Source organism: Daucus carota, chromosome 7, assembly GCF_001625215.2.
Source record: "Daucus carota subsp. sativus chromosome 7, DH1 v3.0, whole genome shotgun sequence".
NCBI classification, from domain to species: domain Eukaryota; kingdom Viridiplantae; phylum Streptophyta; class Magnoliopsida; order Apiales; family Apiaceae; genus Daucus; species Daucus carota.
The window spans coordinates 32,487,095-32,508,871 of NC_030387.2; the positions used below are offsets into that span (position 1 = coordinate 32,487,095).

The window sequence follows — 21,777 nt, forward strand, 5'->3', positions numbered from 1 at the left end:
AGGATGGCCTTTTCCTGGGCAAGAACCAACTTCCTGCACCCGGGTAGTAAATGTAGGCCTCAATTCGCCTTCCGGGAAGGCAGAAGAGGCCATTAAAGAATTGTCAAGTTGAAGAAATGTGTTTTTCATTAAGGGCAACAAGACAGGGGGTATGATTTTACATATACCATAAACACAAGCTTCTTTCTAAATTCGATGAATATAAGCGATTGGGTCATTAAACTCCTCAAGAGTTGGATGAAACTCAGGGGCTAAAGGGAGGGTTTTAAACCATCGCAAAACTTCTGTTTTATTGTGACTGTGAGGTTTGTACCCTGCTCTGCCTCTAATTCTTGGCATTGAATTTACAACTAAGAAGATACAACAATTGAGAACACACAAAGAAATGTATATATCAAGAAATCAATACATACAAGATCTGTGAAGCTTCCAAAATGGCCACACACAGGGGCTTCAAAGAAATAGATTTTGCTGATATATTGTGTCCTTTCCAGGTACACAGAGATGGTGTCCCTGTTTGGTAATTCTTTTTTTCTTTTTTTCCTTCAAGTTTTCTCAGTGGACTACAGAAACCAAACCAAACCAAACCAAACAAACCCAGTATATCCCGCTTAGAGCAGGGTCTGGGGAGGGTAAACTGTACGCAGACCATGCCCCTACTCATTTAGAGTAAGGAGGCTGTTTCCGTGAGACCCCCGGCTTAGTGCAAGACGAAGTTTTGTGTGAAATATAAGTAGATTGTACCTTGGCCCATGATTGCTAACACATGGGACTCACCTCCATCGGCAATGCATCTGTGCATGAATGATCTGAGCCGTTGCACCTGCGCCTTGTCCTAAAAGCATAACACCAGAACACTCAAAACCCCTGTAAGCCACTAAACCGAGTCTCAACTACTCTAATACGCCTTCGCCAATCATTCTTATCTAATGTCATATCTCCCGTTAGATTTAGGGCTCCCAAGTCCAAACTCAATTGATCAGACCACGTCCGACGGGGCCGACCTCTCTTTCTCTTTCCCCGAACCGATATGCGTTCAACCCTTCGAACCGGGGCTGTTTTACATTTACGCCGAACATGTCCATACCAACGTAAACGCCCCTCCCTTATTTTCTTAGAGATAGACTCAACCCCTAAAAGGCGTCTAAAAGTAACATTCGGTATATGATCTGTCATAGTCTTACCACAAATCCAACGCAACATACGCAATTCTGCTGTCTCTAGGCGACGTTCCTGAGCCTTTCTCAATGGCCAACACTCAGAACCATATAGAGAGAATGATAATTTATCTCATTCGTTGTCTTATGGAGAAATATCGAGAGCATCGTAAGGATCTTCATATGGTATTTATAGATCTTGAAAAGGCTTATGACAGTGTACCACGGGCTGTTCTTTGGAGATGTTTAGCAGCGCGCGGGGTTCCAACGGTGTATATTCGAACCATACAGGATATGTATTCAGCGGCGGGAACATGTGTTCGGACACCTGTTGGGGATACTCAGTATTTTCCAGTTGATGTAGGGCTTCATCAAGGGTCGGTATTAAGTCCTTTGCTTTTTATAATGGTTTTGGATGTGATTACTCGTGATATTCAGGCTCCTATACCTTGGTGTATGCTTTTTGCCGATGATATTGTATTAATCGCTGAGTCTCGAAACGATGTTAATATAAACCTAGAACGGTGGCGTACATCGCTGGAGGGTTATGGGTTGCGTCTGAGCCGTTCTAAAACTGAGTACTTATGTGCCAATTTCAGTGAGGAGGTTCATGAGGAGGATGTAGTTGTATGTATCGGGCAAGCTCGTGTACCACAAACAAATACATTTAAATACTTGGGTTCTATCATTCAAAGTAATGGTGATATTTCAGCGGATGTGACTCATCGTATTTTGACGGGATGGCTTCGTTGGAGGGCTGCTTCTGGTGTGTTGTGTGATAAAAGTGTACCTTTGAAGTTGAAGGGTAAATTTTATCGAGTGGCAATCAGACCGTCATAAAAGTGTACCTTTCTCAGTGGACTACAGAGAGAATGATAATTGTTCTTGGGTGGTTTAATTAATACGAAATTTGTGATTTTTATTTTACAATTATTAATATACAAAGAGAGTGTCCTGTATAATTTTTTTTTTACTTTCTTGTGATATATTGTATTTTTCGAACGTAAGATTGAGTTTTACATCATAGCTAATTATATTTTGCTGACTCTTAGAAATATATCTTTCATGAATTAAATCAGAAAAAACTATAGTGAGTTCTGGTTCGTACTCCCTCCGTCTCAATTTATAGGTCCAGTTTGGAAAAAAAATTTGTCCCAAAATACTTGTCCCTCTCTTTTTTCAATACAAATTTATCTACATATTAATTGTGATTTTTTTGAAACTCAACATTATTCTCATTTCTCAATGCACTAAATCCCTATATTTATTGTGATTTTTTTGAAACTCAACAATATTCTCACTTATCAATGCACTAATGATACATGAGATAAGATTCCATCAAACCAACTTTTTTCTTAATATGTGTGTTTATTCCAAAATGGACTTATAAATTGAGACGGAGGGAGTATTATGCATTTGCTTATGCTATTAATTATTTGTTATCTAAAAGTTAAGATTGAGTTTTACTTCATAGTTGATTGTTGAATTGTTTTTATTGAGTTTTTAGAAATATATCTTTTATGAATTAAATCAGAAAAAATTATTGTGATTGTTGATATTTTAGAAATATATCTTTCAGAAAGAATTATTATCAGTTTTGGTTATAATATTATGCATGCATTTGGTTACGCTATTAATTATTTATTTCCTCAGTTAATTGTTTTTGTTGAGTTTTTAGAAATATATCTATCATGAATTAAATCAAGAATTATAGTGAGTTCTATCCGCCAAGCAAATCTAAAAAAATCGCTTATGAGTAATACAAGTTAATAGGTTGATCCAATAAAGAAAGAATTCCGGCCAATCTGGACTAATCAAAAGAAGCATGATGTTCTGATGCTTTTAGATTGACCAAGATTTGCTTGTAAGTTGGTTAAGTAATTTTCTTATCATGCCTTTGGAAACATGAATCTGGAAACCTTTTGACAGCCGTAGACTGTTTGGGCCATCTACAGGCACATTAATCTTCTGAATATGTTGCCGAAAATCATACTTTTCACCGGAACACATTCGCGCCCTGAACAAGATATACACATATATGCCACTTCAGACTATTATCATAAACCATCCGATTATTCAGCAACCATAGTCTTGATACGTGGAAAACATCACAACATCCTTCAAAAGTCTCGAGTACAAAAAGTTTTCTAAGTATTTGTAATCACCAAGTATTGAGGAATAAAATACAAGGGCAGTATTGACGGTGACTTTGGCGAAGTCTTATCACCAATTAATCAGGATCAGACAAGTGATGCTTCCTCTGACAATGTAATCTTGGAACATGAAGATTAATCACATTCAGTTCTGCTCCCACGAGGTGATAAAGGTGCGCATAGTTCTGTTCAAATGGATGTATCAGAAGGAAGGGACTCATTCAGCCTTCATGTAAATCTTCCGTGATCAGCCCCATCTAAGAAGGCAGTGCCACCAGCTGAATGATCGTACTTGCAGGACGACCCAAACTTACAAGTTCCATAACGGCAGAAGTGTGAGCATACACTCTGACCCTAAATCATTTACGCATAAAGAGACCATTGACTGGCTCTTCCGCCACACTGAGCCATCAATCATTGCGGCCACGGGTACAGGAACGGTTCCCGCTCAATCAATATCTTGCTCATATGATGTTATTACATCATCACTGTCATCAACATCAATTTTTTCTCCTTCAAGTTCATCTACAAATGTGGTTCTCACTAATTATTCACCAAGAATGTTTAATTATGTGGGAAGAGTCGGGGTGAGTCTTCCTTTAAGTTCATCCAAAATGGTGGGAGCCACCATTGTGGGAGCCATCATTGTGGATGAATTTAAAGGAAGACTCACCCCGACTCCTCCCACATTATTAAACATTCTTGGTGAATTGTTGATGAACTTAAAAGATGAAAAAATTGATGTTGATGACTGTAATGATGTAATAACATCATATGAGCTTAGATATCGATTGAGCGGGAACAGTTCTTGTACCAGTGGCCACATGATTGATGACTTAGTGTGGCAGAAGATCCACTCAATGGTCTCCCCATGCGTAAATGATTTAGGGCCAGAGTGTCTACTCACACTTCAGCCGTAAAGTTCATCAACAATGATGTACCTTCCAAATTGCTTATCATTAAGGATCATTTGATATGCAGGAGCCTAAAGAGTTCAAAGAGAAATACAAATTTAGCAAAGCAAAACTATGGTATGATGAAGTACTAAGAGCTACAAAAGCATCCTTATCAACCTTGGGAGCTTTGTCATATACATTCTAAGCGTCCGGTGACGAGAAACTAAATATTGTGAAAAACACAGCATAAGAGATACTCCCTCTGTCCCATTTAATTGTATACGTTTCTTTTCAACTGTTCGACACGCATTTCAATGCTCTTATAAAATATAGTTCTGTAACTTATATTTGAGATTTTCTTTTTCTGAATAAAAATATAACATCCGAACTTTAATTCAGAAAAAGAAAATTTTAAAAATAAATTACACAAATACACTTTATGGGAGCATTAAAGTCCGTGCCGCGTCCCCGTCCCCCAATGTATACTACTCGGGGGGACGGAGGGAGTAATATTTGAGGACAGACATGTGATTGTACAAGACATAAAAAACAACAAAGGGAAAAATAAACAATGATTTTAACCCACCAAGTTTGTCACGCAGAACTGAAAACAAGAATGTGACAAACTTATTTTGCTTCATAAAATCCACTTCTAGAAATTTTGACTGCGGAAAAGGAGACATTTATAACTTCAAAAAATTCCCCGTAACCAAAACACACAAACATATCTTATGATTCAACCTGCAGGCAATAATTTCAACTATCTTACAGTTACAGCTCATTTAACATTCACATATCAAGAGAGAATATAAACACAGCCAAAAGAAAGTGTGACTTGTTACAATATATCATAAAACTGAATACGCCAAGGAGAAAGAAAATCATGTATACCAGGAGTGAACCACCATATGATCAACCAATCTACCCTCGCCATATGATCAACCAGTTCTCATGTCGCAAGAACATTCTTCTTTCTTCCCTGTCACGCAATCAAAACGCTTATTAGAACATATATTCTTCATCAGGATAAATGGATTAATATCAACAAGCCCTGTAATTTGAAATCCTTTGTCTAATAAAAACAAATCATCACTCATGTCCTTATAAGTGTCTTTATCAACGAGCAAAATCAATATAAATAAGTAAAAAACACCTTCATAACCTTATAAGTGATCATATAGGCTACATCTAAATCTGCATCCAATTTTTCATCAGATACACATAAAAAATTTGAATTCTGTAAAAAAAGGAGAGAAGTTTTACCACTCTAATCGGCAAACCAATTGGATCTTGAAACTCTTCGAGGGTTGGACGAAACTCTGGTGTTAAAGGAAGGGTTTTGAACAATCGAAAACCCTCATAAGAAATTAACACATACAAGATTTGTGGAGCTTCCGGATGGGCCAGATAGAGGGGGCTTTAAGGAAGAGATACGAAAGAGACGGAGTGAAAGGAAAGAGAGACTGCCGGGGCCTGGGTACATATTGTGTTTTGTTTAAAGTATTAGTATCAGCAATATATAGTCAGGGTGCCCCTGTTTTTTTAATTTGTTTTTTTTTATTCCGGATCTTTCTTGTGATCAATGGGGGGATTTCTTTGCGGTTCCAGATCTTTCTTCTGATCAATGGGGGGATTTCTTTGCGGTTCCGGATCTTTCTTGTGATCAATGGAGTGTGCACTGAATTTCTTTTGTGTGTCTTTGAAGTTTTCAAGTTTTTATTAAAATAATATAGTAAAACTAAATAAACTGTTGTTGATATGAAAGAAAAATTTTAAGTTTCGTCTCTCAGAATTTGTGTCGAGATGTCGTATTTCTGGTGTAATGAGACAGAGTGTCTCATTATATATGGACATATACTTACGTGGTATCATATTATAAAATATTTAGGTTTGTAGAGTTAGATTTTACATATAATATGAATTACAGGATATCAGATTTAACATACATATGCAGACCGTAGTTTATGATTTTATAATATAAGACAGACTATAGATTGCAAGATTCTACATATGATTGAGTTTTTGGTGTTCTGAATACCTCTGCCTCACCTTAATTACTATGATGGACAAGTCTAATGTACATTATCATATATTTATGATATAAATGATATTATCTGCATGAAACATTACGAGTATATAAAAGCAAAGATATATAAAACTCCAAATATATGACATAAAATAAAATCACAGATATTGAAGAGTATGGATCAAGTAAGATTAGTTGTCGGGTAAGACTTCAGAAAAAGAATATGTAATTGAAGAATATCAGATAAGTAATTATAAATTGATCAAACAAGACTGTTAATTCTGTTACGTGAAACTGAAAGGATTCTTACGACATATATGTAGGAAAGAATTGATATGACAAGTTTCTATACAATAAGATTGTTGTTGTCGTATTTTCTATATAATGCGAACATCATATCTCTTTTACCCAAATTGGCTGCAGGGTGTCGGATTTTGCAAATAATAAGGATTACAAAGTGTCAGATTTGACGTCATGGTGTTAGTATGTTTAAATATCTCAACTTCACATTAAACATCAGGGAATTAATAGACATAATGAACGTTATCGTCGATTATTAATATGGAATATATTGATAAAATGAATATTATTTAATATAAATTTATTTATGTATTTTGTGTCATGTTATGCATCTACTAAGGTTAGATTTTTAAACGGCACTAAATTACTTTCATGTAGTGTATTTTTCTTGTCGTGTATTCAACATAAAAACCCAACACTAAATTTTTATTTCGTTTTGTGTATAATATTGGAGAGTCTAGTGGATACCTCGATGTCACTTTAACTATTGTGATAAACATGCATAATGAATGTTATCGTATATTATTAACATAAACAGTATTTTTTTTGACTTAATATAACATAAACAATATTATCAACAGCTTACTATCTTCAAAAAAAATAAATTATCAAGAACTTACTAACTTTACACTCTGCTACTTTTCATCCAAAACGCTTAAATACTCATACTTATTTTCTTAGCAGTTGACCTTTCTAACTTTATATTCGCTTCAATTTGCATTTTCCGTCAAAGTTGATACTATTAACATTAAATAAAAAGATGTTTTTCTAATTTTATCATAAAAAGTGAGAAATTTAAATAAATTGATGTTTAATAATATTTTTTATTTTACAACGTAAATAACATATATTTATAAATTCATAAACCTGGATAAAATAATTTATAAAAATATTGTATGTAAATATTTTATTTTTTACTTGCTGCTCATCTAATAATAGAATAAAGTTTAGTATTTACTTGTGTTTATTTGTAATTTTAATGAAAATAAATTTTTCCACAACAAATTCTCAAGCACTCTGAGCAAGATATATACATGGCTGTCACCTTATACTGTTATGAATTGTGATAAACCATTCGATTATCCTGCAACCATAGTCTTCATACGACGGAAACATCACAACAAAGTTTTCTTGTGAGAAGCTCAACCTATGGTAAAATACAAAAAGTTAGCAAGTTGTAATCACTACGATATAAGCTTCTAAAACTACAGTTGATACTCAAGCAGACCCCAGCAGCTCCGTTCCCCCTCCCCATGTTCATCTGCAAAGGTAAACTCTAAGGTACGTACGGCGTTGATCAGCCCAATCTGAGAAGGTGCAGTGCCACCAACTATATGATCGTACTTACAGGTCGACCCAAACTTACAAGTCCCTTACAAGTCATAACGGCTGCAGCTAAATCATTTACAAGACAAAAAAATAAAAGGTCTAGTTAATTTAGTTGTACCATAGAAATAAAATCTGTATATGGAGCAAAATGGTTACTGCTTAGTAATGCAAGCCCGTAAGACTGTTTTAAAAGCTATAATAAGTTAATATTCTTGATCTAGCTAAATAATTGAGAGAAAGACTCACAGGTCGCAAAGGTAGTCCTTGGTCATTAAGAGTGACAACCGTCTCCAATTTCTGGGGTGGTGGAACCTGCAGGAAGATCTGAACTTGTAATTCCCTGTTCTCAAGTAGGAACTGCAATCAGGCTGTCCAGGATATTCATCTACGTTCACCTGGCCCCCGGATGTGCATAGAAGCTGGATCCAGTTGCTGGAATGGTCATCGAAAGTGCTGGGGGAATAGGCAGAATCCCCTTATGTGTTCAAAGAGAAATATAAATTTAGTAAAGGAGAACCATTGTAGTTTGTTAACACAGATAAAAGCACCACTTATAGTACCAACATGGACTCATAACATTTTAGACCAACAAAATCAATTAAAACAACCATCTTAACTCTTAAGTAATTGCAATCTTATTTTCCAGAGATTGTCACATAAGTTAAGGAATACCTGATATCCATTCCATTCTGCATTTTCAGGAGCAGATGGGGTTGGTGGATAAATAATTCGCCTGAATGGGGTTGGCAGATAGATAATTGGCATGAACGGGGATGGCGGATCGATAACTGGCTTGAAAAAAGCAGTCTCCTTTTATTGCTTTTGTTGATGACCTACCTCTACCTGGGAGTAGTGTCAAGTCCTCCTGCTGCTGTAGGATTCGGATGATGAAAAAGCTTATTAGAAAATCTCCACTTAAGTGACAAGGGTAAAGCATATATGCCTACACCTACATTTTATTTGACACAAGGATGAACTACTAATAATTAATAATATCTGTAGTAGTTGCAATAACGAGCAAAATTAATTTGAATAAGTAAAAAACACCTTCAGAACCTTATAACTGATCCTATATGGCTGATCTATATCTGCGTCCACTTTTTGATCAGATAGTAACAATATCCCTCTTGGTTGAATATGGACTGTATACATACGAAAATTTGGATTCTGTGAAAAAAGGAGAGAAGTTTTACAACTCTAATCGGAAAACCAATAAAGTTCAACTCTGAATTTGGGGTCACTGCAGATTTTCCTTTGCCATGACTATACCAACAAGCTTTTCTGTATTTGCAACCACCCGCTGACAAGTAATACTGCAAAGGAAAAAAGAGGAATATCAAGCGAGGCTGTTATATACTTGCGTAGTTGCATTATAGTTCAGTATTGCCAGATGGAATCAAGCTGAGAAGTAGAACTATAAATTTTTCAATAAAAATTCATAAGTAGACCCAGAAAAAAAGATATATATATATATTTAATTGTAACCTTGCATTCTGTCTGTCTAGGCTCATCATAAATTTCTTCCTTTTGCTTAAATGCATCCCTGGAAGCCTGCAAAAAGTTCAAAGTTCATTATTAGGTTAACAAAACATTTTTAAACTCTCTACCACATATTTTCATAAGAGCAATTGACATAAACCCTTAGTTTAGTAGAAGTAATCACAAGTTGTATTATACCCGGGGCTTTCTTTGAAGTGGATGATTAAATTTGCATATCGAACCAAACATGCAAGTCCCAGTCCTCATATAAAACGAATAATCTTCCGTGTAAGGCCTCAAAGGATAATGGCGACTTCCAAAATTTCCATCATTAAACCCCACGGAGTCCTTTTCAGCATTACCGGAACAGTGAGGTTCTTTATTATACTGCGCCTTTCCATTTCTCCCCACTGCATCCCCTTCTTCATTCCAATACCATAGAGGCACCTCCCCATACTGCTCATTTACATGCCTCATATTTTCATAGTTATCAAAATACAGTTGCTCCTAATTAGCTTTAGCTCGTACAGCAACATCATCCCAATTCTCACCCCAACCAGCTTCATAGTCCTCAATCACTTCTTTTCCCTTGTCAGCCATCTTATTCTTTACTTCAAGACTATAACTTTCTTCGACATCCTCACTATCACCACACTTACCACCATCCTTCATTTCCTTAAAATCACCTTCACTTTCTTCCACCAAACTACAGTTTTCGGTGTTTCTCTCTTCGATTTTCGTCTCATCTTTAATACCATCCTAGTCAAAATCACCGCCTTCAATCTCAATCTCACTCCAATTGCTCCCCTCCTTATGATTACCCCTTCCTTCATTTTCTTAAAAGCACATTCATTTCCTCCCACAACACAACGGTTTTCAAGGTTTCTCTCTTCAATTTCCGCCTCCAAATTACGATCACCTCCTTCATTCTCAATCTCACTCCACTTACTCCCCTTCTTAACATTACTGTCTTCCTTCATTTCCTTAAAATCTCCTTCATTTCCTTCCACCGCACCACACTTTTCAAGTTTTTTCTCTTCGATAATCCATAGGCTTCCTCTTTAATGTTGGACTTAGGTTGGCACTTTAAGTTGTTCATGGCCTTAGCTGATTAAAGAGAACCTTAGGCCATATATGAATAATCTTTCCAATAAAGACTTTCGATTTCCAAAGGACTTAAAGCCCCCTTATCTATTGAACTTTTCTCGAAATAATTTCTCTCGAAAGACTTGGCCTTTGCTTCAAATTCCGAAACAGTGTAACTCTTCCCACTCTCCGTCACAGACTTGATCACAGGATGGCCTTTTCCTTGGCAAAAACCAGCTTGCTGCACCCGGGTAGTGAATTCTCCTTTCGGGGAGGCAGAACAGGCCATTAAAGAATTGTTAAGTTGCAAAAATGAGGTTTTCATCGAGGGCGATGAGACAGGGGGTATGATTTTACATATACCATGCACAGAAGCCTCTTTTTCGATTTGATAAATATAAGCGATTGGATCCTTAAACTCCTCAAGAGTTGGATGAAACTCAGGGGCTAAACTGAGTGTTTTAAGCCACTGCAAAACCTCTGTTTTATTGTGACTTTGTGGTTTGTACCCTGTTCTGCCTCTAATTCTTGCCATTGAATTTACGAAAAGAAGATACGTAAAATCACTACCCCTGTTTCATTGCCCTTGATGAAAGCCTCATTTCTGCAACTTAACACTTCTTTAATGGCCTGTTCTGCCTCCCCGAAAGGCGAATTCACTACCCGGGTGCAGCAAGTTGGTTCTTGCCAAGGAAAAGGCCATCCTGTGATCAAGTCTGTGAGGGAGAGTGGGAAGAGTTACACTGTTGAGGAATTTGAAGCAAAGGCCAAGTCTTTCGAGAGAAATTATTTCAAGAAAAGTTCAATAGATAAGGGGGTTTTATGTCCTTTGGAAATCGAAAGTCTTTATTGGAAAGATTATTCATCGCCTAAGGTTCTTTTTAATCAGCTGAGGCCATGAACAACTTAGAGTGCCAACCTAAGTCCAACATTAAAGAGGAAGGGTATGGATTATCCGGAGCCAACCAAAAGAGGCAAGTCTCCTAGAGTTAAAGAATCAGCTGAGGCCACAGACCATGAACTACTTAAAGTATCTCAAAATTTGCCTAAGCAACCAGAACCTTATGTAATACATACTAAAGTTCGTATTATCATAAAATTCCTCCTTTTGCTTAAATGTATCCCTAACAGCCTGCATAAAGTTCGCAGTTCATATTTAGGTTAACAAAACACGTTTAACATAGACAGACTACCAAAGCAATAAACTCTCTGTACAATCTCCAACCAAAGTAAAAAAGTTGCTATAGTGAAGCAATACATAATAATTTCACTCAAAACCACAAATTTATATATTTATATCCAATATCTTTTAAGAGTTATTGACACAAACCCTTAGTTTAGTAGAAGTAATCAAAAGTTGTATAATACCTGGTTTTTCCTCTCAAGTGGATGATTAAATTTGCAATTCGATCCAAACCTGCAAGTCCCAGTTCTAACGAACAAGCTTCCACATCAGGCCTCAAAGGATAATGGCGCCTTCCAAAGTTTTCATCATTTGAGCTCCCTGAATCTTTTTCAGGATTCCTATACCAATGAGGTCCTTTATCATTTATATCCCTCTCATTTTCATAGTTATCAAAACACTGTCGCTCCTGATTAGCTTTAGCTCTTACAGCACCATCATCCCAATTCTCACCCCAACCATCTTCATAGTCCTCAATGATATCATCCCAACACCCCAACCATCTTCATATTCCTCAATGACCTCTTTTCCCTTCAAATCAGAATCGCCACCTTTATTCCCAATCTCAATCCAATTACTCCCAATCTCATTTCCTTCCACAACACTACGATTGTCAGGGTCTCTCTCTTCGATTGCCATTTCATCTTCAATACCCTTCAAATCACAATCACCGCCTTCATTCCCAATCTCACTCCTAATACTCCCCTCATCTTTATCCCCATCCTTTATTTCCTTAAAAGCACCTTCTTTTCCATCTTTTTAAGGTTTCTCTCTTCAATTTCCGCCTCATCTTTGATACCCTCCAAATCAAGATCACCATCTTCATTCTCAATCTCACTCCACTTACTCCCCTCCTTATCCTCCCCTTCATTCATCTCCTTAGTGTCTCCTACATTTCCTTCCACCACACTACGCTTTTCAGAGTTTCTCTCTTTGATTTCCGCCTCATTTTTAATACCCTCCAATTCACGATCACCGCCTTCATTCTCAATCTCACTCCACTTACTCCCGTCCTTACCCTCACCCCCTCCCTTCATTTCCTTATAATGACCTTCATTTCCTTCCACACCGCCTAAATTTTCGCTTTTTCTCTCTTCGAATTTCGCCTCATCATTAATAAAACCTTTCCAATCACGATCACCGACTTGATTCTCATTCTCACACAACTTACTCCCAAACTCATCACCATCTCTAAACCCCCCCCCAAACCACCTTGATTATTCTCACCACCAATTCCTTCCCCAAAGTTCCCACCATTATCAGAACCCCTCTCTGTTTCGATAGCAAGCACCAACTCCTAACCCTCATCTTCACCACTTAAACCCATCTAGCTTCTTGATCACCAATTAATTCATTATCTAGGGTTTGATAACCAAAATCAAGACTCTGCAACCCTAGCTCTAGGCTTCTGGCTTAATTTCATTTTTTACAGGGTGATTAAACTCATTTGAAGCTCTTGGTTTTTTTTAATAACCCTCCACACCCACCAAATATTTCTCATCAAAAAAACACCACACAATTTTAGTTAAAAAAGCTCACACACTTCTGCTCTGCTGCAACAAAATGCCTGTCTTTTGCTTCTAATTATGTAGGTATTTATTGTATTTGAAGATCCCTGATTAATCTTGAAGAAATATTTTATCGATTTATCGATTACACTCGATTTGACTAAAAAACCTCAATTTGTCAAAAAAAAAATCTCTGATAATTTCCAATAAATCATGAATTGGCAGATCAACCGATTAGTTCCGATTATCGATTTCAGCACCATGCTTTTACTCATAAAACAAATCCTACACATAAATATGTGACTATGGTCCATGACACTGATAATAAATTGATCACATAACAGGGAAATGCATAGCTAAAAAACACGGGTGTATGTAGTGCGTATATCTGATCCTCCTGCAGTTCCTTGCGGAATGTCAGAATGAATGTCTTAAAACTTTCTTAACCTGTACAGAAACAGTCCATGGTATATAGACATGATAACAAAATAAAGTAAAATACATATATTTATGATATATCAAGATATGAGATCTAAACTCCAGAATTATAAATAAATTTCGACCATCTAATCTAAGACAACATTGTGCACATTCCAATGTGGCTGATTAGTCTGTTTCTGAAATTAAGAAGGCTAAATCAACTGTATTATGAAAGACATTCCAAGGACATGTTAAACTAGAAACTACACCTACCTCTGCACATGAGCAACGAGGTTCTTAGATAATGTTAACTTGCTTCATTTCTCTGTTTCTTCATGCCTTTCGATGCTCAATCTTCGAGCTACCCTGAGTGTCCGGTCTTCCTCCTGTGGCGACTGAAATCTGACACAAAGCGAAATGTTTTGCCACAGCCAGTCTCAGCACAGGTATATGGACGGTCACCTGTATGAACTCTGATATGTTCCGTCCGAGCCCAAGCCCATTTAAACGTCTTGGTGCAGCCTTCCCAAGTGCATTGTAGGGGGCGGTCCTCACGATGCACCTTCTGATGGTGGATCAGATATTTGTGCGACGCAAACTTCTTTCCGCACCCCTTGACCGAGCAGATATTTTTTTCATGGAGCCCCAGCTCTTTTTTGGAGCCAAAGTTCATCATGCATACTTCACATGAATACTTTGCCTCTGCTTTTTTGGAGCTGCTACCAGCTGATGCTTGAATTCCAAAAGCCGATTTTCCTCTGTTACTGGATGTCTTCAGTTCATCTTTTGCTACAACTTTGTGTGTAACATGTTTCGGGTCCTTTGGAGGCTGATTTAACTTTCTTGGCCTGAGTCTAGTGCTCGGCCCACCTTCCAAATTATCAGTGCCCTGGTCATGGGGAGTCTCCTCCTGGATTGGCTTTACCTTGGACTTATTTTTGTAAGTCCTCTTGTATTGTATAATACATTTGTCTTTTCTACTCCCAGAGGCCAAATCAGTTCTTGATAAATTGCCAGGCACTACATCAGGTTCTGGTGGCTTAGGTAAATTTTCGGATACTCTAACCTGTTCCTGGTCTGTCGCCTTGGTTGACTCTTCAACTCTTGGAAACTTGCTTCTTTGGGCTGGCTCAAGATCATCCATACCCTTTCTCTTTAATTTTGGACTTGGGTTGGCACTGAAAGAAAGATTGGACCCTTCACTATCTACAGCTGATTTGATTCTTTCCTTGTCTTCTTCAGTGGCAGTCCTGAAGGAAATATCGCTCGAAATTTGTTCTGCTCCCAGTTCATCAGCCACTAGTTTTGCTTCAGCCAGAAACTTGGGATAATCTGCACAATTGTCATTTCTAAATGTTATAAAAGGACAAGTAGCTTAATTTTGACAATTTTGTTCCAGTGTGCACCAAATTGCAAAGACAATATGCAATTCATCAATAAATATAATGCATTGTAGTATTTTACTCTTTATATGCTAATTAATTTGCCAAAAAACCTAAACGAAGACGTTACAGAGGAAAAAGGAGGGCAAAGTTGTGAGCACAGGATATCTCTCTACTGTAATTACAGGGTTATATACAATAACTGAGGTCTGGCGTGGCTTGAGTTCTCGCATTTTTAAATGTGAGAAATAGCAATTAGTTCCATTTCAGGAATTTTTCACGTAAAATAAATAAATAAATTAGTTGCCTTTTCATAAGTTAAAAATGCATCATGGGGCCAAAAGGATGGCACTTTGCCTGTTGAATTTGCTTCATTGTAGAAACTTTAAAGATCCATAATCATACTCACAAGAATATCTCATCAGACCTGACAACAGATTTACAAGCAATTACTTAAAATCACATAATTTAGTACTAACTATTACCACTAATTATGTACCTGGATGACAAAGGAGTAACATGTGCATGCCCCCAAGCGCATCCAGTTTCTGTTTAACTTCAAAAGCATGCTGAAGACAGAAGACATGTGATGGAAAGGACTCCTGAGCAAGGTCGGATACTGGGGAAAACTCTCTCGCTTCAGTTTCAGAGTCGGAAGCATCCTCATAATTCATAGCTATAAGAGCAAGTGAGGATATATCCTTGGGTGGTCTACTACTACAGGAAGCTCCCATCAGCCCTGCATTTAATCAAGTAAGATTAAATTGATTGCTAAAGTGAAGTAAAGCACGCCATCACACTACAAAATGTGGGTGTCTTTATACTGCCATATCAGATTACCTTCGTGATATGTATTTTACCTACTTTTCTGAAAGCTTAACTCTTAAATACACTGCACGAGAAACAACTACTATGGCACACACAAAATATAGTATGGGAGTCTTAGCATGTCTGTGTTTGAGAAAGGGAGCCGATCTGTTTTTGTAAGCATTTACAAGTTTAGACACACTATAAAGCTACAGAAATGTTTACAACGGGTTTGACTAGAAATTTATACAGAGAAAAGCTCTAAACTAGTATGTAGTATTCATTACCTAAACCAGAATCCAGCACAGCATTCTTGGCAGATCCGGCAGAACGAAACCACCAATTACTAGCAGCAATGTCAGAAGCAACACCACTACCTCCAATATTGCCAAAATCAGCTAGCATGAGATTGTGAACATCTACTTTACCAGGTTTTATGATTGCAGCACAAGCAAAACATAAAACCCCACAAGCTAAACATGGGAAAAGTCCTGCATATATATTGAAACCACTCACATTGAACAAATCCATTTATGTTCAGGTTCTGAGAAGTCGTGGTGCACGAATAATTAATGTGTTTGTTATATAAAGGAATATTATTACCATCACGCAATTCAGGAAAATTTCCAACGATAAAATCACGGGGAAAAAGGATAGCTGCAGATCCTTTCCCAAGACTGTGAAGCAGGCTGATATCATGCTTCACATCTTGCAGAAAGAGCTCCTTCACCAGCCTTTCCCCTTCACCTTTCTTCTTCTCTTCTAATCCAGAACTTCTTGTTTCCATGCTCGCTGGTCCTCTGAAAATGTGAAATCAGATTTCATCAGAATGTAATTATGACTACATAAATGACTTCATCACGATACTTTCTACATATATGACTGTTCAGATAATCATGCAAGATGCAATCATAAACTCAAAGTAAGTCATGTAGCATGGACAACCTTGAAGAGAATGACAGCGCAAGATCATAAAGCAATTGGATGTGGGAAATTAATGGAGAAGAGTTTATAGCAGCCCTGCGCATTTCAGCTTCTCTTGCAAACCGCAACCATTCAGGAGTTGCAATATTTGAAGCTTCCGCACAGTTGAATCCTGTTTGCACAATAAATGTCAAGATAAATATAGTATCGATATAATAATAATACAGACAAAATCCAATGTAAACAGATGTCTAACCATGACTGAATCCTGAGTGGTAAGCCCTTGGAAAAGTGACTACGAATTCTCCTGGATTTTGTACCAGCCTGGTTTCACAAGGGAATAAAGGAGGGGGACGAAATATGTAAAATTGCCAGAAAATTCTATATTTACATAAATACAATTGATGCTCTGTGAAAAGGTTTTAATGATCAAGTCTACATGTGAAGAGTGGGAGGAAGAAACAATCAGGCCTTTTGTTATAAACATTCAGCAGAAAAAGATAATTGCAAACTAGCATTTACGTAAAACTAATGGAAGATAAGTGTCAACCATAGATATGAAACACTTACCTGCAACATGGTATGCCTGCATTTACAATAACTTCCGGAGACAGGACGGTAGTCTTTTGACCAAGAGTAGCATAACTCACTGCAGTTGTTCACACTAAAACTAGTAAGTAATGAACAAAAATATGCAGAACAATTCAGCACTTTCTATACTATGGTATATATTCTGAACAATATGCAGAATTTTACAAGTGCTTCCCCGCATAAAATGCATAAAGCTTCAACCCCACAGAACTAAACGTTAAATTAGACATACAAATAAGAAAAATGGTTTGTTAAGCATGGCAATGGCAATTTCGGCACCCCGCAAAATCATATCAATTGCAAACAGCACATGTTAAAAGCATACTATGACAAACATAAAATGAGACAAATGGAGCATAATTTCAATAATCACCAAACTCACAGATAGGATCCATCTCTCCGTTATATCCGTGATTACGGATCACATCCTCAAAAGCGGCTGCTGCATGCTGAGGCACTCCATACCAGGTCTTCCTATCACCGGCGTGCATATAATTGAGGCTGTGCAGGTCATGATCCTCCACGTGCCACGCAAACCAGCTAAATAACATTCCTATATACACCATTGGGGATGTAACCCCAGGGATATCATCCTTCACAAACTTCAGCAAACACCTTCTAGACCTGGCCGCACCCCTCAAATTCCAATCCGTATCTCCCACATTCAAATCATCACTCAATCCATCTCCTCCCCTCCGCTTTTCCAACTCCACAAAAGCCGATATGTGCATGTCATTCGCATACTCAACCTCAAAGGGTTTCTCAGCATTAGCATTCCAATAAAGTGTCTCAATTTCCAAAGGACTTAAAGCCCCTTTATCTATCGAACTTTTCTTAAAATAATTCCTCTCCAAAGACTTGGCCTTTGCTTTAAATTCCTCAACAGTGTAACTCCTCCCACTCTCCCTCACAGACTTAATCACAGGGTACCCTTTTCCTGGGCAAGAACCAACTTGCTGCACCCGGGTAGTGAACGTAGGCCTTAATTCGCCTTCCCGGGAGGCAGAACAAGCCACCAAAGACTTATTAAGTTGAAAAAAAGTACTTTTCATCAAGGGCAATGAGACAGGGGGTATAATTTTACATATACCATACACACAAGCTTCTTTCTCAATTTTATGAATATAAGCAATTGGGTCCTCAAATTCTTCGAGGGTCGGACGAAATTCAGGGGCTAAAGGGAGGGTTTTAAGCCACTGCAAAACCTCTGTTTTGTTACAGGGGCGTGGTTTGTACCCTGCTCTGCCTCTAATTCTTGCCATTGAATTTACAACAAGAAGATACAACAATTAAACAGACACAAAGAAATGTATATATCAAGAAATTAATACATACAAGATATGTGTAGCTTTCAGAAGGGCCTGATACAGGGGCTTTGAAGAAGAAATACGAGAGAGACAGAGTGAAAAGAAAGAGAGAAGCAGTGCTGATATATTGTGTTTTTTTTGGGGACTAGTACCGGTAATATATAGACAGGGTGCTCCTCTTTTTCGATTCAATTTTTTTTTTTCGATTTTACCCGCAGAAAAGAGAGAGACTAGGGATGTGTGAATGTGTATTAGCCAAAACTTTACAAATAAAAACGGTTATTTAATGAATTTCGGATTTAAGTATGATGTGAATGAAGGTATTTTTTTCTGTGTTTGGTGTTCAGCCACCTACTTGTGATTTTATCATTAATTTTGAATATATGTATGTATTATCGTCTTTTATTCTTGAATTGGATCTCATCTTGTTGAATTTGGTTCGCACTCTTATCTCAATTGCTTGCGATTGTGTGCTATCATTTTTTTTTTTGAAAGTATCACTTTAGAGGAGTGAAAGAATTTTCAAGTTCATTTTTTTAAAACTGAAATATGTTACTCATGATCATATGTCCTTTTAGTTTGTTGATTTTGGATCTTTATGTGATGAATGAAATGTATATTTACTTTCTTTCGTATGTATTTTTGAAAATTTAAAAATTTTATTGGAAGAATATCGTGAAAGTAAATGAAATACTATTGACATGGAGGAAAGAATTGAGGTTCTGAATTTTCGGTATAATGAGACCGTGGAGTATCGTATTTTATATATAATTCCATAGTATGTAACTTTTAGAGTGTCAGATTATATATATAATATATAAGAATTATAAAGTATCATAGTTAACATGTAAGTTGTAGTTTATGATTTTATATATTTAATACAGAATGAGAGTTTCAGATTCTACAGATAGTCAGTTGTAGTTCATTAAGATTTCTAAATATCTTGACTCCACGTTAATTAGAATGATAAACGAGTGAAATGAACATTATTAAAAATTGATAATATATATGACATCATCTCCGCTGAAAAGTTGCAGAGCATATGATCTGAAATTTTCTTCAAAACTGCATAATATATGACAGGAAACTATGATTTGCAAATAGTATTTGAGAAAAGAATATGTGTGGCAATATTGAAGAATACAGATCAAGAAAGATTAGTGTTTGTAAGATTTCAAATATAGAATTTGTCAACGAAGAATCTTTAGGGTGTAAATTTTGTTATATACAAATAAAAGGAATCCTTCGAGACATAGCTGTATGAAAGAATTAATATGACAGATTTCCCGCGTAATAAGATTGTAGCTTTCATATTTGTTGACATCAGATTTTACGTAGATTTTACATATACATAATAGGTTGCAATGAAGTTGTAGTGCGTCATATTTCATATATGATACAGTTGCAAAGTGTCAGATACAACATAATGCAAATCTACGAATGTGACTAAAGATATGATTTGTAGAGAGTCTTTGAGAAAAATGTGCATATCGGTATAGAAGAGTATTAAATAACATATATAATTTTTGGTGATGTGAAAAGCATAATTCGTCAAAAAAAAAACCAAGGATATTGAATAAATATTTGTAAATAGATGAAATTTTTGCATAATTTGATATAATATTATTTTTTTTACAAGTAGGAGGAATCCTTTGACATATATGGAGAAAAGATTTGAGATGACATACTTTCACTAAATGAGATTACATGATATGGAGTTGTGTTATATATATAATGTGGATTAAATATTATTAAAAATTACATATAAATGTGCTGGAACCAGTTTTCTCCTTGAGGATGTACCCCGATTCACTTGCGATGTGAGAATAGTTACTAGGTTCAAAAGTGTGTGAGATGGTAACTCCAAGTGTTATGTGTATGTGTATAGAAGTGAATGAAGACAAACCTCTGCCAGCTCTTTTATTCCAGTCATTCTCTTCTCCTTCGGTCGTGGCCGAAGGGAATCGGAGGTGAGAAAAGTTGTTTCGCAAAATATGGGGTGTGAATGTTGAAGTCCAATGTCCTGTTCTGCTCCACGAAGACGTGGTTTTCATGTGTTCAAAGAATAGGTTTTCGTCTATATGAGTCGTGTTTCAGTCCACTATTCCCGGTACTTGAATTTGTCATGGGCATCTAAAATGTCCCCATGCTGGCTTCGGTCAGGCTCGCTTGATCAGAGTCCAACTCAGCCCATTTTCGGGAGAATCCCTAGGTTGGCCTGGCTCTAACTTGTTGGTTGGCTTCGACCTTACCCAAGGGTTTACCATGATTGGGCCTATTTCCCATGTGAAATAATGAAACCAAACTTATAACTTGTCAATGCACAAGTTTTATTTGATATTTTACATATTTGAATAATTTAATATGGAGTATAATTTTATTTTATTTTATTTAATAATATATTAAAAATATAAATTTTAATTAATTTTAAAAAATAATATAAAATATATGACGTTTTTATGTAAGTAAAAATAACATAAAATTATAATTTTATTAGACTGTTGACATGATTTGATTCTTAAACCATTGTCAACATTTTAGATATCAAAATATACAATTTTATTTCTATAGATACTCACGGTTATGAACTATTTGTATTGAGAGATATAACGACTATAACTCCTCATACTAAATTTCGAATCACATAACCTAATTTTTATTATTTATTGATAATATAATAAAAATGGGGGAATCAATAAATACGTCCCGGTGGCTTACCACAAGTTTACAAATAGGCAAAGAAAGAATGGGGGCTTTAAGATAAGGACAATGAAATAAATGTCATTTTTATTCTATTTATTGTAGACTCATCTACTTGTGATTTTGTTATCAAATATTGAACAATATATGCATGAAATTCTGTCTTTTGTTCTGCAGGATTTGAGCTGATCTTATTAAATTTGGTCATTAGTCTTATCTCAATTGCTTACGATTGTGTGCTACTTTTTTTTGTAATTATCACCTTAGAGGAGTGAAAAAGTTTTCATGTTCAATTTTCTTTTCAAATTAAAAATATGTTATTCATGCTCATGCGTTTCTTCTTGTTTGCTATTTTTGGATGTGTATGATACATGTGATGTGCATTGAATATCTTTAATATTTCTTTGTGCTCTATAATTTTTATGAAATGATGTTGTAGAATTTATTTAAATTTTAGTTGCAAAAAATGAAAATAATACTCTTGATATGGAGGAAAGAATTGATATTACGGACTTTTCGTGTATTGAGA

The 21,777-nt window shown here is 36.3% G+C and overlaps 1 protein-coding gene across 1 annotated transcript; it reads right to left on the reverse strand.

The window, feature by feature from the left end:
• Positions 1-11,550: 11,550 nt before the first annotated feature.
• LOC108195050 (lysine-specific demethylase JMJ705) lies at positions 11,551-18,503 on the reverse strand. Its single transcript, XM_017361985.2, has 12 exons — positions 17,624-18,503; positions 17,221-17,299; positions 16,907-16,974; positions 16,672-16,822; positions 16,330-16,526; positions 16,014-16,217; positions 15,419-15,658; positions 13,903-14,869; positions 12,353-12,800; positions 12,040-12,263; positions 11,844-11,950; positions 11,551-11,558 (listed from the first exon to the last, which is right to left on the reverse strand). Exons 1-12 carry the CDS (start codon positions 18,501-18,503, stop codon positions 11,551-11,553), a joined length of 3,573 nt encoding a protein of 1,190 aa, XP_017217474.2.
• Between the last annotated feature and the right edge of the window lie 3,274 nt (positions 18,504-21,777).